The sequence below is a fragment of the Etheostoma spectabile genome, chromosome 20 (assembly GCF_008692095.1).
Source record: "Etheostoma spectabile isolate EspeVRDwgs_2016 chromosome 20, UIUC_Espe_1.0, whole genome shotgun sequence".
In the NCBI taxonomy this organism is placed as follows: Eukaryota; Metazoa; Chordata; class Actinopteri; order Perciformes; family Percidae; genus Etheostoma; species Etheostoma spectabile.
Genome location: NC_045752.1, coordinates 26,377,248 through 26,393,057, shown reverse-complemented (window position 1 = coordinate 26,393,057; position 15,810 = coordinate 26,377,248). Strand labels below are relative to the sequence as shown.

Below are 15,810 nucleotides of genomic sequence, written 5' to 3'. Positions count from 1 at the left end.
AGCAGACAGACAGGCAGACAGACAGACAGGCAGGCAGGCAGGCAGGCAGGCAGGCAGGCAGGCAGGCAGGCAGAGAAAGTAAAAACGTTTTTAATGACAGTGATATGGGAAGGGTTTTGGTTCTCCCTGAGTATTAAAATTCACAACAAATAAAGCAAGCAATTACATTTTATTAAAAAAAAGGCAGTTGAATAACAACTAAAAAGATATTGCACATTTTTGATAGGTTAGCAGCCTCAGTAGTAAATACACAAATAACTAGGAGATGTATACATCTGCTTTTTATAGTCCGGGTTACTTTTTACGGTCCTGAATCTCCTCCCAGATGGCAGGGGTGAGCAGGGTGACAGATCCTGACGTCATTCTACTTAATGACAGAAGGTTATAGACGGCCCATCTTGCCTGTGCCTTTGGTACAAACAGCCCTGACTTCCATCAATCAAAAGGACATTGCATTATGGGACAGCCTGTCTTGACAAAATGATCAAAAACGACGGAGCAGAACCAGAGACATCTTTTTTTTTTAAATTCTGTACCTTATTCTCCCCTTGTCAAAGCCTACATTACCCACAATGCAACAGAGATAGGGGCAAATACATTAGACCGGCACGTACAGGTACTCCGCCAAACACCAAGGCAGTGCCCCTTTCAGGGGGGATAGAAAACCAACGATTCCATAGAAGTCATTGCAATCTTGACAAAGTGTACGAATTTGTTTTGTCCACATGTCCAATACTTATTTTGTGAGCTTGTCTGAACCTAAGCATTCGTCATACCGTCATACATTAAGGTTGATCATCATGTCTCCTTAGTCTTCCCCGTACAAGTAAATCAATGACCCAACACAGTGTCTATACACCTATTTCTTAACTGGACATACATATTTGATTAAATCCCTACTGTCAGTGAGTGGGGTCTGTGAATAATCAACCCATTATTAACAGCCAATTGTTCAATCTATATGGCTGAGATTTAGTTGGAGACAACAGTCAGATGCCGCTAGGCTGTATATTTACTGTGGCAGCCTCCCCCTTACGCTAACATTAGCTTTCCATCAGTATTACCAGCATCATATAGCCACACTGACGGTTATATTCACGTATTTTCAAACCTCAGTTTGAAAGTCTTGATCAACCCGCTACACAACTTTTTTTAGCATGTTGCGGGGGATTGTTTCCCCCAGAAAGGGGCGTGCTGATGACAGCCTTCCTTGGATGACGTATTGCCGGTCTGATGTATGCAAGCTTCCAACACGACCGGACCAACGCTGACTCGAGTGACATCATTTGAGGCAACAGATTTGGAGTAGCTCTCTCTGGAGAACTCCCCGATAAAAATGTATAGAGTTCCCCTTACCACAAAGAACAACTTGCTTTTTGCTAACCTCCAGTTGTTTAACCCTCACCTTGCTGCAGTGATGTACGCGTACTCCAGGGTGTGACATCACTGCAGGGTGTGTTACAGGTGCAACGCTTCCAACCACACTCAACTCTGCATTAGAAGAACAGACCTGAAACTTTTGAAGAGCCTGGGAAGTCCCTCTTAGAGGACTGAGAAACTCATGAGATGTTATTAATGACTCAAATGTATAATAGTAGATGGCCTTCTCCTGATGAATTACAGTGCAAATGTCACGCTGAAGGAGGATAAACAGCAGCCTATCTTATTATTCACAACTCCAAAATTTGTTCTCATTATCACTTTTATGGTAACTGATCTGGAAAGCAGCAATATTACAGCCATAATATTTTCCAAGTGGTACCAAGTTATCTTCCCTCTCTGCAGCAGCTCTACAAAGTAGAAGTGATGACTTGTAATGCCCCCCCCCCCCGTCTCTCTGCTCACTAGCTGAGATCAGGAAAGTGCCCACACAGCCTGTGTGAGGGTCCGCCATGCCAAGACAATCAGTCACAGCCAGACAGAACGGACCCTGGGGACAGTTCCATGGGTCTGTATGGTTTACTACCGAGCTGAGGCTCTTTACAGTCCCACTGCCAGGAACAAACAATATGGAGGATAGCCCAGGGATGCTCTGTCTGGCCCCAATAATAACCTCCAAGGCAGAATCAGATCGGACCGAGACAAAGACACAAAAACGCCGTTGTTCCAAAATTAAATTTGGCCATTTAAAAAAAAAAACTGCTCTCACCAAGTGGCTGTTATCAAAAGAAGGCTTCCCGGGGATTTAAAACTGGCTAAATCGTAAACCCTCCCATGGCCAGGATCCACTGGAGTTCTGGCAAACGGAAAATTGGCGTGAAGATTTGTACAACATGAGAAACACTGGTGTTTCCTGCCAAGCACTTTAAGGAAAGATGTGACAACACACTTCTTTTTAAAATAAGCCTTGGCACAGCCAATGCCTTCTGTTTCTGGACTCACAAGTTGTTCGGTTTCTTCCTGTAGATAACAGAGCAAACACATCATGGCGGACTTCTAACAGTTGAGTCCGACAGCAGAAGTAAACAGCAACTAAAAAACACCAATCGGAGGTCCCGGGTTACAGTAATTAAAAAGCTCAAGTTAATTGCAGGTGGTGACAGGACTCGTACTCCGGTCTCGTGCATGGCAGCTAGGCGTGGTAGAAATTGATTGTTGGTGTACTCCTGGGCATACTGCTGGCCCCCACCTTGTGGTGTACACAGGTTGCACTGCTGCTTATGTCTAGACGGCGTTGGGTGCAGCAAACAGACCAGAATGTAATGCAGACACAAGACAGTCTAAAATATTGAGCAAAGTATTTTTGGAAAAACCCACTGAAAGAAGCCACCAAGCATAAGGGGAGGGAATATTTTCCTTCTGATAGGCTTCCTCCTAAAATACACTGCCCAAAGGCAGGAAGACGCAAGGAAGAAAACTGACAAACAATCTGTCAGCGGGTCAAACAACTGCGAGAAACAAGACAGGTCCAAGATCCCGGGCTGAGGTAGGGCGGAAATGCTAAATAGTCAGGATGTAAAGAGCATACACACACACACACACACTTTATCAATTACAGAAATTCAAAGGGAATCTTCCAAATGAAATACTGCAGAATAACATGACAGAAGTAATTTGGGATGCAGACAGTTTATCCTTTTAACCTTAATAACAATAGATTAACACAGCCGTTCTGTTTGTTATTCCGCCATTAAAGCCTCCAGGCACCACTTGGCAGATAAGGAGGTACTCTATGGAAGAATCTGTACTTTTTGTTTTGCAGACTGTGCATACAGTTTAATAATTGATGTCCTGGAAGTACCTTTTCCTTCAGGATATAGACTTTGTTACAGAAGCAGGTCAGCAGAGACAGCAGAATTACCAGGTTTTTGTAAGAAATGTGCCGCTTCGGTAAAAACAAATCTCCCAGTGTTTAAACCATGGCCACAAGATAATTGACAGTACTGTTTAAAACACAATCATGGGTACTAGTGCCATCTTCTCCCACTGGAAGCTGCTCAACATCCAAAACTGGAGAAGATGTGAAAGCAACGTTAGATCGACAAAAGCTCCGTTAGTGCAATAACAGTAAACCAGTAATTAAAAGTAGTAGAAATGTCACGCAATAAAAAGTCACAGAGCCTAAAGAGATCTTCACAAAGATCAACAGATGTTTTTGTTTTGTAATCAGTATATGAACATGAACATTAAGTAGCCAGGTATTTTTGGAGAAACCTGTTAAAAGAAGAAATAAGATTTCCTCTTGACCCCTTCAGACAAAGCAAGTGACCCCCGCCTCTAGCTACAAAATCATTCATCATTTTCGTGCATCTGTGGATTGCTGTAAAATAAAAAGGACCAGGTAGAAAGACTACCGTATTTTCCGGACTATAAGTCCAATCAGTCAAAAAATTCATTGTGAAAAACTGTCAACCTTAGCTTAGAAATCTGCAGGCAGTTCCTGACACATCGTCCATGCTCCAACAGAGAGGCGGTTGCGTTGCATGATAACACCAAGGCCAGTATGCAAAGTCATTTATATTCATCTCCTTGGGAACTACCAGGGCGTGGAGACGTAACTGTACCGTTGACAAGCCTCTCCAGGCACCACGTTGTTCAAGCACCCATTTGTGGACCCGTTCCTCCAGCTCTGGCCATCTGTGGACCCGTTCCTCCAGCTCTGGCCATCTGTGGACCGTTCTTCCAGCTCTGGCCATCTGTGGACCCATTCCTCCAACTCTGACCATCTGTGGTCCCGTTCGTCCAGCTCTGACCATCTGTGGACACGTTTTTCCAGCTCTGGCCATCTGTGGACCCATTCCTCCAACTCTGACCATCTGTGGTCCCGTTCGTCCAGCTCTGACCATCTGTGGACACGTTTGTCCAGCTCTGACCATCTGTGGACATGTTTTTCCAGCTCTCACCATCTATGGACCCGTTCCTCCAGCTCTGACCATCTGTGGACCCGTTTTTCCAATTATGACCATCTGTGGACCCGTTCGTCCAGCTCTGGCCATCGGTGGACCCGTTCCTCCAGCTCTGACCATCTGTGGACCCGTTCCTCCAGCTCTGACCATCTGTGGACCCCGTTCCTCCAGCTATAGCCATCTGTGGACCCGTTCCTCCGAGCTCTGACCATCTGTGGACCCGTTCATCCTAGTTCTGGCTATCTGTGGACCCGTTCCTCAAGCTCTGGCCATCTGTGGACCCCGTTCCTCCAGCTCTGACCATCTGTGGACCCCGTTCCTCCAGCTCTGACCATCTGTGGACCCGTTCCTCCAGCTCTGACCATCTGTGGACCCGTTCCTCCAGCTCTGACCATCTGTGGACCCCGTTCCTCCAGCTATAGCCATCTGTGGACTCGTTCTTCCTAGTTCTGACCATCTGTGGACCCGTTCCTCCTAGCTCTGACCATCTGTGGACCCGTTCCTCCTAGCTCTGGCTATCTGTTGACCCGTCCTCCAGCTCTGGCCATCTGTGGACCCGTTCCTCCAGCTCTGACCATCTGTGGACCCGTTCCTCCAGCTCTGACATCTGTGGACTCGTTCCTCCAGCTCTGGCATCTGTGGACCCGTTCCTCCTAGCTCTGGCTATCTGTGGACCCGTTCCTCCAGCTCTGGCCATCTGTGGACCCCGTTCCTCCAGCTCTGACCATCTGTGGACCCCGTTCCTCCAGCTCTGACCATCTGTGGACCCCAATCCTCCAGCTCCAGCATTTTTGTTCTCTTTGGCATTGTTAAGTGTTGTCTTCCTCTACAAGTTGTCTATTGCAAGCCTGCAACATTGAGTTCAATTCAATACTAGTCAACGAAAGTACGTTTTGAGGATAAAGCCTGACCTCCTGCACATGTCCACTATCTGTCTGCTGCCCTATCAAAATCGGTTTGTTTTGGGAAACAACCACAACCTCCAAGCTAGCATGCTGCACGCTGAAAATGTCAAGTTTAGAAGAAGATGTGGACAGTGCAAGAAGGCCGGTCTGCTTGGTTCTTTCAGGGAATGATTGTAGAGATTAACAAAGAATATGTTTAGGGCATTTGCTCGTTTCTAGAAACAAAACCAACCCAGAGCGTCTTTCTTCTATCCCAGAATGTATCTGTGGTGCAGCTAGAACTATCCCGCAGCGCTGTGGACATCTGGCAATGCGGGACAAATACAATAAACCGTCTGTTCTGTTTGCGTGTGTGCTGAAGAGAAATCCGATGTTCCATACAGAGTCCTGGCTCTGCAAATGGACCTGACGGAGCCAAACAACACTGTTGGGTGTGCCTGTGCACAGGACGGGGGAGAGGCCAGGGATGTATTCAGAGAAAGACGGTGGAAGCCAAAGGAATGTTATATCTGGCACATGCTAAGCTGAAAGATGTGATGAGGCCTGAGGGGGTGACCGTGTGAACAATTCTCCTGAAATGCTAAATATCAAAGTGTTTCAAAGACAAAGACCTGTTTGTAAGACCATTAAAATCCATGCTTATTACACTTTACAAAAATATTTATGTGTGTATTTCCTCACCTACTCTCAAGCATAAAAAAAAAAATCTTCTCCCTCCCTCATTTTTTCAGATGATGCCTCACACTAGCCACAGGGAGCACCGTTTGCCGTTAACTACGTGTGTCATACGCCGTCTTCCATTACTGGGCTGACTTTCATTGTCAGTATGGTGTCGCCTGCTGTGCAGATGTGTGTGCAGCCTCTGAACACTGTCAAAACAAATGAACAACAATTCTCAAGCTTACACTCTCCATTAAACCCGCCGCATTATATCCACAAAGAGATATCAATCATGCAACCAAGTGTCAAACTGTCGGGTCTAGGCCTGCAAGATTAGGGGACAAATACCAATCACGATTGTTTTAGCTTTGAATTGATAGCGTCACAAAGTGTAATGTGTATTGCACACATGAACCATGACAAGACAAAACAAAACTAATTGGCAGTACCAAACAGATTTATTTTGGCACCTATAGCACATTGCTCATCAACACAAGCCTGGAAACAATGGGCCTCCATGAAGAGAAGGGAGATTTTATACAGTCTATGTTCAAAACTCACAGAAGAAAGTAGCAGTGTTTGTGATGCAGTCGGCTCGGAAAAGTAAATGACAATCAAAATCATTGAAAATTAAAATAAAACTAAGTCGTTAAATCGTGAACAGGGTGAATCGCGATTTTATAAGGCTTAATGGTGCAGGCCGTCTTTGAGCAGCGGTTGACGTAGATATCAGGAGCAGTAGTAGGTAGTCGGCAGGACACAATGGGATTGGGAACCAATCAATGGAACCTGTCCCGGCCATGTGATCTGTAAGGTTTCATTTTACCGGTAAAATGGGAAAAGTTGGGGTCAGATATTTTCTGTGTTTATTACTCATGAATACAATTGATAGACAGGCGATATATAGAATATCATCATCAAGCGATGTAGATTGATACTGTTTATATTGAAACGTAGGCTACTTGCTAGAGGTAGAGAGGGCAAAAGAATTAAATTAATGTTATGTGCATTCAAATAGGGCTATCGTCCATTTCCCGGGCCGAGGAAACAAATCAATACAAACAAACTGGCTCATGAAATTATCAAGTGCCGACTTCAAATTAGTCAAATTAACTGTGAACAAGTGTCTTTCTGCAACTGGCAATGCACGTAAGCCTCAGCCTTCCCCAAGGTGACTTAGTTTGGAAGAAACCTCTCTGCTGGAACACTGGAGACAGGAACTACGCCTTACCTTGGCCAGTTTGACCCACTCTGGGTACATTTCATTTAATCCCAATAAGCATCACAGTATCTTAGAGAGTCAAGCCTCCATAACTGTGGAGAGTTGTCTTCATTACTGGCATCTGGCTGTGCGTTTGTGTTATTAACGTTAATGTATCACAGACTAATTCACAATATTTCCTGTTTCACCATGGCTTGGGCTTTGACTTTCCCGCTTGCTTTGCTGTTTGTGCACGGTATGCTTCTGCATCCAATCAGAGCGAGAAGGCGGCACACGTCGCGTTTTTCCTTTATCCCATACTTCAGTCTAGTCATTTTGCAACTGAAAAAACACGATTGTTCATTGTTTTAAACATTGTAGATAAAAGATACAAAAAGATCGCTGTATCCTACACAATTCAAATTGTGCAGAGGGAATTATTTCCACCCGTCACCCTGACGCAAATACAATATTAATTCAATACAATTTTATTTATAGCGTCAAATCATAACAGCAGGTATTTCAGGACAGTTTCCAAGTAGTCTAGGTCTACACGGCACCAGCAGAAGACCATGGGGAGTCTAAAATGTTCATTTCAGTCAAATAAAAGTGTAAAAGGCATCGTTAAGCATATCGGTAAATTAGTCCAAAGCCCACACGCAATTTTCAGTGTGTACAAAAGTACAAGATAAAAGCTCACAAAGTCACCAGAATCATAAAGAAACCAAGAACATTTAACTACATTTTGTGTCAATTTCCACAAGTATTGGCCTAACCAATCCCCATCGGAATGCTCCGGCTTCACCTCTAACAGGGCAAGAACCAGAAAGGAGTGAAACTTTCACACAGCACATCACATTGCTTCAAACATCAATAAACCATAAAAACTCCACCAGCAGCACTCCATGAGTGGATTTTCTATCCGTATACACCCCCTGCAAGCCACTAGAGCAACATCTCAAACCGCCTGGTGTGCCATTTCATTCTGTGATAAGGACCCAAAACTGCAACAACAGATACAACATGGCTCCCAGCGCGCTGCCCCCACAGCGGTGTGCCCCATACTTACATCCCACCATCATCATGGCCACAGAGAAGATCTTCTCGCCGTCGCTGGTGGGGGCGATGTTGCCGAAGCCGATGGTGGTCAGGCTGGTCATGGTGAAGTACAGAGAGGTGATGTACAGAGAGTCCTTGCCAGGGCCGCCCTCCCATTGGCCGGAGCCGCTGGTGTTGTAGCGGTAGGGCGATCCGATGCTCAGAGCCAGCTGGTAGAGCCAGCTGTCCACCTTGATGGTGTTGGTGGCCTCGTCGATGACCTCGTAGTCTCCGATGCTGTACCTGTTGACGACATAATCTCAATTTCATCTGACTGAGCTCTGGATAAAAGTTATAGTGGATTAAATGGAAATTTCTGGGGGTTTTCAACCTGGACCCTATGTTCCTGTGTTTTTGCGTCTAAGTGACCACAAAGCTACTACAAAAGAAGTCAGACTCACTATGATTACTATTAAATTGTTTATTTTCAGTACTCTTATTTTTATTCTATTTGCCTTTATTTTTTACATATTTCTTTATACAATTTAAGTTATCCTTTCTATTCTGTGTTCCTTGTATATTAAGAGATGTTAACGTCATGTTTTTCTATGCCTTTAAATTGTAAATTAATTTTCTCAACATATTTTCATCGTTTTATTTTGCGTCTGTCAACTTTGAATGACGTGTATGTTACAATGCTACAATTATTTGTTTCTTCACATGGAGCCTGGTGGGTTCAGCAAATGCAATTTTGTGGATGTTTTTATGTTTAAAAAAATGATCTTACTCTTTAACAAGGAATCCTTTCCATAATGTTATCAGACACTTTTAAAATATTTATCAGAGCCTGGCAGTGGCGACACCAGCAGTTTTGGGAAGGTAAATACAAGCCGGACAATTTTCCTACTTCCATCGTAGCTTGTTTCTCTGCTGCTGACTGCAGAGATCTCTCTTAATACTGGACCAATGTCACAGATCGTTGTTCCCATCAGTCACTTAGACACAAAAACCTAGGAACATAGGGTCCAAGTTGAAGAAAAAACAGTAGTTATCCTGTAATATCCAACTCAAGATTCCAGGAGGGATTAAGAATGCTTGTTGTTCCCAGACTGAACAATAGTTGGCATTGTATTATTATATTGGGATATCATGGACTCATAGTTTGTATAGATTAGTCAATGTTTTTTGTGCTAAATGCCTGTGTCTGGTACTATCACACATATGGTCACCAACAGTAAAAAGTGCCTATGTCTCTATGAAATGATGTTCATAGACAACCAATATGCAACCACAAAATCCTTTTGGTCGTAACACAAAGCCCGGATTATGTTTTTTTTTTATCAACATATTAATTAGAAAAACATGTTTAAAACTTAAATCATCTGCAAAACATCAACTGCATTTTACAGTTTTTTCCAACAACAGCCACTCCTATCACTCATGTGTAGGCTGAGCTTAGGAAAAGACTGCTGGGAGGCTGTTTTAACCTGCACAAGATATGCATCTGAATATTGTTCAGGGAAGTTTCCAAAGAACTATTGGCTCAACAAATAGAAGTAGAACTGAAATGAGACAGGGGTAAAGATAAAAACTGCTTTTCATGAATGCCAACCGTAGTCACTAGGGGACAAAATTCCCTTTAAATACATTACAAATGCCGTAATCCTTCAGTTATTTAAACGCACATCCTTCAACATATACTGTACGCTACATCCAAACTTAACGCCTCAAATATGACGTCTACTTAAGGAAAACCCTTAATTATTCATGTCAGAGCAGAATGAGGAGCATGGGCAAATTTTAGAGGCTGATATTTAGTTATTACGGTAACTTTTCACTTAATGTGAGAAGTGAATGCAGCTTTGGAGGTAAGCAATTAAGCTGCTCTGTTCAAAATGTATGAGACATAAAACTGCAATAAGGAGCTCAAATGGAGCAGTACTGCATCAAAGTATTGCTGTTGAGTATTTGCAGTTAAGGAATGATTTGGAAAGGGATTATGTTTGCTATGGGGGAAACAAATTAGCATATCACCTGATACTGTATGGAGGAAACTTTGTAATGTACAGTACAGGTGTGGGTGGGGGGGGGCACTACGCTGGGAGAAAGGAGAGAGGAAAAGTGTTTACCAGATGCAGGCTAGCCAGTGGGCCACCAGTCCGAACACACAGACCAGCAGCACCAGAACCGCAGCGCCGTACTCCAGGTAGTGGTCCAGTTTCCGGGCCACCCGGCCCAGACGCAGCAGGCGGACCACCTTCAGGGAGCTGAACAGGCTGCTGATGCCCTGAGGGGGAGGGAGGGAGGGAGGAAGGTGGGAGAGTAAGAGAGGAAGGAAGAAGGGAGAGTAAGGGAGGAAGGAAGAAGGGAGGAAGGAAGGGAGAGGAAGGGAGGGATGAGGGAGATGAAAGGAGGGAGGAGGGGAGGGATGGAGAAAGGGAAGAAGGACAGGAATGGAGGAAGGAAGGTGGGAGAGTAAGGGAGGGAGAAAGGAGTGAGGATGGGAGGAGAAAGGAGGAGGAGAAAGGGAGGGATGAGGGAGAGTAGGGGAGGGAGGGAAGAAGGAAGGCGGTAAAGGGAGGGAGGGAGGGAGAGAGAGGAAGAGAGAAAGGAAGGTGGGAGAAGAAGGGAGGGTGGACAGAGGGAGAGGAGGGAGGGAGGAATGAGGGAGAGGAAGGAATGAAGGGAGGCGGGAGAGAAAGGGGGAGGGAGGTGGGGGAGGAAGGGATGGAGGGCAGAAGGGCGGGAGGAAGAAGAGATGGAGGGAGGGATGAAGGTGGGAGAGGAAGATGGAGAAGAATGAAAGAAATGTGGGGAGGGACGGTGTACAGAAAGGAAAGAGGACAAACAATGAATAACGAGAGAGAGACAGAGAAGGTACTACAGGGAACCGTTGCTGTCATTGGACAACAACTGATCATCCCCCCCCCACAGCAGCTCCTATCCTATCACCTTGTTTCTGTTGTAATAACACAACAACTACTTGTAATAATAGATGACTATGTGTAATAACACAACAACTACTTGTAATAATAGATGACTATGTGTTATAACACAACAACTACTTGTAATAATAGATGACTATGTGTAATAACACAACAACTACTTGTAATAATAGATGACTATGTGTAATAACACAACAACTACTTGTAATAATAGATGACTATGTGTAACACCCGACTACGCGTAATAACACCCGACTACGCGTAATAACACCCGACTACGCGTAATAACACCCGACTACGCCACATCTGTTACCTGACAGGTGTAAAGCTGTAAAATCGCAATCCAAATCTAATCGGCCCTGTGTACGCTGGAAGTTTGGATCTATTTGCTCTAGTTCTTTAAACTTTAATTCTTTATTCCACTCTTTTTTACTACTAGGCTGCTGTTATGACTGCAACTTCTAAACCTGTTTTAATACCTCGTCATTTGGATGATTATTATGTCACGCGCCGGGTCTCAAACTGTTGTTACTGTTATGTCTTTAAACCTGTAAGGTGCTCTACAAACTGAGATAGATTGATTGATTTTCCTTATTTTTATGCTGTACAGCATTTAATAGAAAATATCAATGAATAGGAATTATTCATTAGTAGTAATATTTTCCCACATGTGTTTGCAGACTATTCAATTTGAGTTGGTTTTTCTTGCTTGTGCTGGAATGCACCTGTTCCTAGTTTATCTTTTATCTTTCTGCTTTTACTCCATTGCCATGCCGGTCCCTAGGTGCCCCCCCCCCCCCCCCCGTCAGCAAGATGGCGCCCACCAACAGCCTGCTCTGGCTCAAGGTTCTGCCTGTTCCTCTCGCCACTGTCCCACCAAATGCTTGCTCTGGGGGGGGGGGGGGGGGGATTGTTGTTGGGAGTGTGGTCTAGTGTCCTGAGATAACTCCAGACTAATGTAGCTCGGCGTAAATTCTTTCACCCTAACCTAACTTTTAATCAATGCGCTCCTAAATCAATTCAGCTGTTATCCTACTAAAAGTATATTTGATCATGCTGTGTATAATTGTCACATTTCTGCAGCTAGTCTCTCCTTATGAAATGTATCTCGGTGTAAATCCTCTCAGGAAGACCTCCCTCTTAATCAACACTCTACCCAACTCCAATCAGCTGTTGGAGGCGTCCCCCTTCCTGCTTAACCAATCGGAATCGTACACAAATTGCAAGGGCCAATCACAGAGTCACAACCCTGCTTTTCACGGCTCGTGTCTCGTGATAGTAGCAGCTGATGTCTTTCCTTGGAAGTAACAAAAACTATAATAGAGACTGCCAGGGACATTGTTTCTTTTCTATTAACGCTGCAGGTTAAGCATGCGGCTTCTGCCTCGCGGGTGGCGGATCTTTTGCACTAATACTTTGGCATGCAGTCCTGGTATGGATCCTCAGTCTATAATCCACTGCAGGTTTTATTGATTTTTATGCATGTTGATGATAGGCGGAGGAGTAGCTGCTATGGATGTTTAAAGCAACAGTTGGGCTTCTCTTTGTAGTTTCCTATTTTACATGGTTTATGATGTAATGTTTGAGCTGGGGAGTTTATTCTATCACTATTCCACAGGATAGGTTGATCACTTTACAAAGAAGGAAGAGAAGCAGGTAAGTGTTTCCCACTCTTCCAAAAAGAGGCTCATTGAACTATTTGACAGTCATGGGGCTGCAGGTACATTGCCGATGGCACCAGCTGCTTGTGGAGCATAAGCAGACGCTCAGCATTTTTTCTATCTGTGTTGTTGTAGGTGAGGATTCCTTCGTCACCTACATTCTGTGATTCCTTCACCATGCACGTTACAATTAAAGCTCTAGTTGTCCTGACTCCATGGGCTTCATAGCCTAGTCTTCACCTAATTTTAAGTAAAGCAGCTTCTCTCACATGCAACCTGCGTGATGGACTAGTCGGCAGCATTTATATGCTAACCAATACATGGTATGCATAGGTTACGCTGCAAGAGAACTAAATGGACCCGAATGGTACCGTTTTGCAGGAGGAACAGGATATGCTTCAAGCTCCTTCTCTGGTTCTTTCGTTTTGGCAGTCCGCAAATGTCCTTGTGACTTTCCTGTATCGCCTCACCACTTGTCCTGACAATATAACCTTCAAGAGAGGATTTTAAGTCCCTCCCTCTGGTGTGCTGGGTAGGCAGCTCAGTAGGTACTGTGCTAGCAGTAGCACCATCATCATACAAAAGCAGAACATTGCTGATTTCCTGGAGTGCTGAATTAGGGAGCCCGGACCTCGGGCAGCAACTTCAACTGGAATCTTTCATAAAATAGTGTTGTAGCATGCAGATAACTGATGGTGGTGTGCCCTTCACGGTCTGTTCATCTCCTCATGTCTTCAGAGTATTATGCGGGGTTTTAAACAGTGAATTAAAGGTTAAATAAATACTGAATGGTACTTGAATAAATGAATAAATGTATGACTGACTCACTCCACGTCTTGGTAAATGTCTGGATAACTAAACTATGATTAATTAACATTTTGTGTACTGTATTACTTTTGTTAACTGTCTTTTTTTTGCAGGTATTAATATTGTTTTTCTGTTGCAGGCATTAGATCATAGGAAACTCAATTACTCTGGCCGTTACGCCAATGACACCCAAATTAACTGGCCAATCAAGCCCTACGAAACCAGTCAGTAGCTAACCTTCAAGCATGCGTTATAGATGTAAATCCTGGATGATCTACAAATCCTTCTCCTGTCCTACAACGCTAAATGGTCTGGCACCAACATATCTAGAAGAGCTCTTATTGAAGCACTAGAGCACTACACTCCCAGAATTCAGAGCTACTTGTGGTTCCTAGAGTCTCTAAAAGTAGGTTGGGATCAGCCAGAGCCTTTGGCTATCATGCTTGGCTCCTGTGGAACCAACAGCCAGGTTGGGTTCGGGGGGCAGAAACGTCATCACACATAGAAGAATTTGAAACCCGACTGTTTGATAAAACGGTTGGTGGATTCATCGTTTGGAGTTAGTTTACATGATCGGATATCCGCCCAGCATTATTCAGGACATTTGTTCAGAATAGGGGCTGCTTCTACGACGGCCAATCAAGGTTTATCTCGGGCCTCTTTTCAAAAGATGGGGCGGTGGTCTTCTTCTGCTTACTCTTCATATATACGTCTCCAAGACAACAACATCCTCGCAAATCAACGATCCTTACAGCCATAGCTGTGGTACGCTTGCATAGACCCGGTGGTGGGGGTGTGCTCTTTCTTACTCTTGCGTGGCGTATGTCTCACGTCTGCAGAGTTGACAGGTTCTTTTGGCTTCCCACGTTGTAGAGCAGTGTTCAGGGTGTTCACCGCAGCATCATCATCATCATCGCATTTGGGAGCGAAAACAAACGTGTTACTTGAAATACAAGCGACGCGTTGTTTTAGTTGTGCAATGACGTAACGCAGAGACTCTGTGGCAGTGCATTATCACGAGGCAGCAAATGAACATCATACAATAAAAGGGGGGGGGGGGGGTTCATTTTACATCAGACTGCTTGAAAAGTGTTGATGAAAACTATGTGCATAGCAATATATTAATAATGAGGAGGTGACGCACTGCGATATTGAATCAATTTAAATCGGTGACCGGATAAGTTACAATTGCTCAAGTTACAGTAGCTGAGTAGATTTTTGTGTACATTTACTTTTAAAAGTGGTTTAAATCTGTAATTTTTTTGGCTTCTTTCCCTCAACAAATTTGTATGTAATACGTATAATAAGTATTAATATATGAAGTATAAATATAAAAAAGTATATTTCCCCCCCATCTGTTAAAAAGTAACTTTTTCCTTAGTACAGTAGATTTTCACACCGGTAATTTTACTTGTACTTAAGTAAAAGCAAATCGAAGCAATAATTGTACTCTTTCCACCTGTGTCCAAACAGAGACCAGTGAAGAGTAACCCCCCGTAACACCTGGGGGCCCTCGTTCACCAGGACACGTCAACAGCTGGCCAACACGACTCGAAACAAATCTCATTCCCACGCACACCAGCACCACTGCCAGCCTGCCGTCCCATTACTTCCTTCTGTCCAACCCGTGCCCCCCCCAGGCCGGGCTCTTTATATGCTCTTCTATCCAAACACAGCTGAGCTGAGAAACAGGCTCAGAATAAACAAGCGTGATTGTTTTCAACCAGAGGAGCAGAGGGGCCCGAGGCGTCGGCACACTCTGCACCATCCGTTTCAACGGCATTAACAAAGGCGAGCGGCGGGAGCAGCCGGGGCCAACGCGTATTTACCAACATCACAAAAATAAAGTCTCATTTTTGGAGAATGGGGAGACAAAATGTGGATGAAAGGCTGCAAAGTTATCTGATGAGGAGGCTATGGTGTTATGTAATGAAGCGGGAGGAGGAGGGCTGCACTTCCACCCTCCACCGCACCATCTTCAGCTGTAAACCAGCTCCACCGCTTCCACCTCTGAGCCTATAAGCCCAGGAACAGACCTGAGCTCCACAGTGAGACCTGATGTCACCCTGTGGGTGAAACTCCAGCCAGGGTTAGAGCTGCAGAGACCAAGCCATTACTCAGCTGGTAGCCTGTTCTTCTCCGCCTGTCCCATTTCTCTGTCCAACAAAAAAAAAGTACAACTGTCAGCTTATTAAATGGAAATATGTTCTAGTGTCTTCTCTCCTCTGTGAGAGGAAACTGAATATC

The 15,810-nt window shown here is 44.4% G+C and overlaps 1 protein-coding gene across 2 annotated transcripts in view; it reads right to left on the bottom strand.

The window, feature by feature from the left end:
- Positions 1-15,810, bottom strand: part of kcnh5b (potassium voltage-gated channel, subfamily H (eag-related), member 5b) — a 196,240-nt gene that overhangs the window by 120,115 nt on the left and 60,315 nt on the right. For both annotated transcript variants that reach the window (XM_032500626.1, XM_032500627.1), the window contains exons 7-8: positions 10,280-10,437; positions 8,182-8,453 (exon numbers count right to left, since the gene is read on the bottom strand). In XM_032500626.1, coding sequence (XP_032356517.1) covers positions 8,182-8,453; positions 10,280-10,437 — 430 coding nt within the window. The remainder of the gene's footprint in view (positions 1-8,181; positions 8,454-10,279; positions 10,438-15,810) is intronic.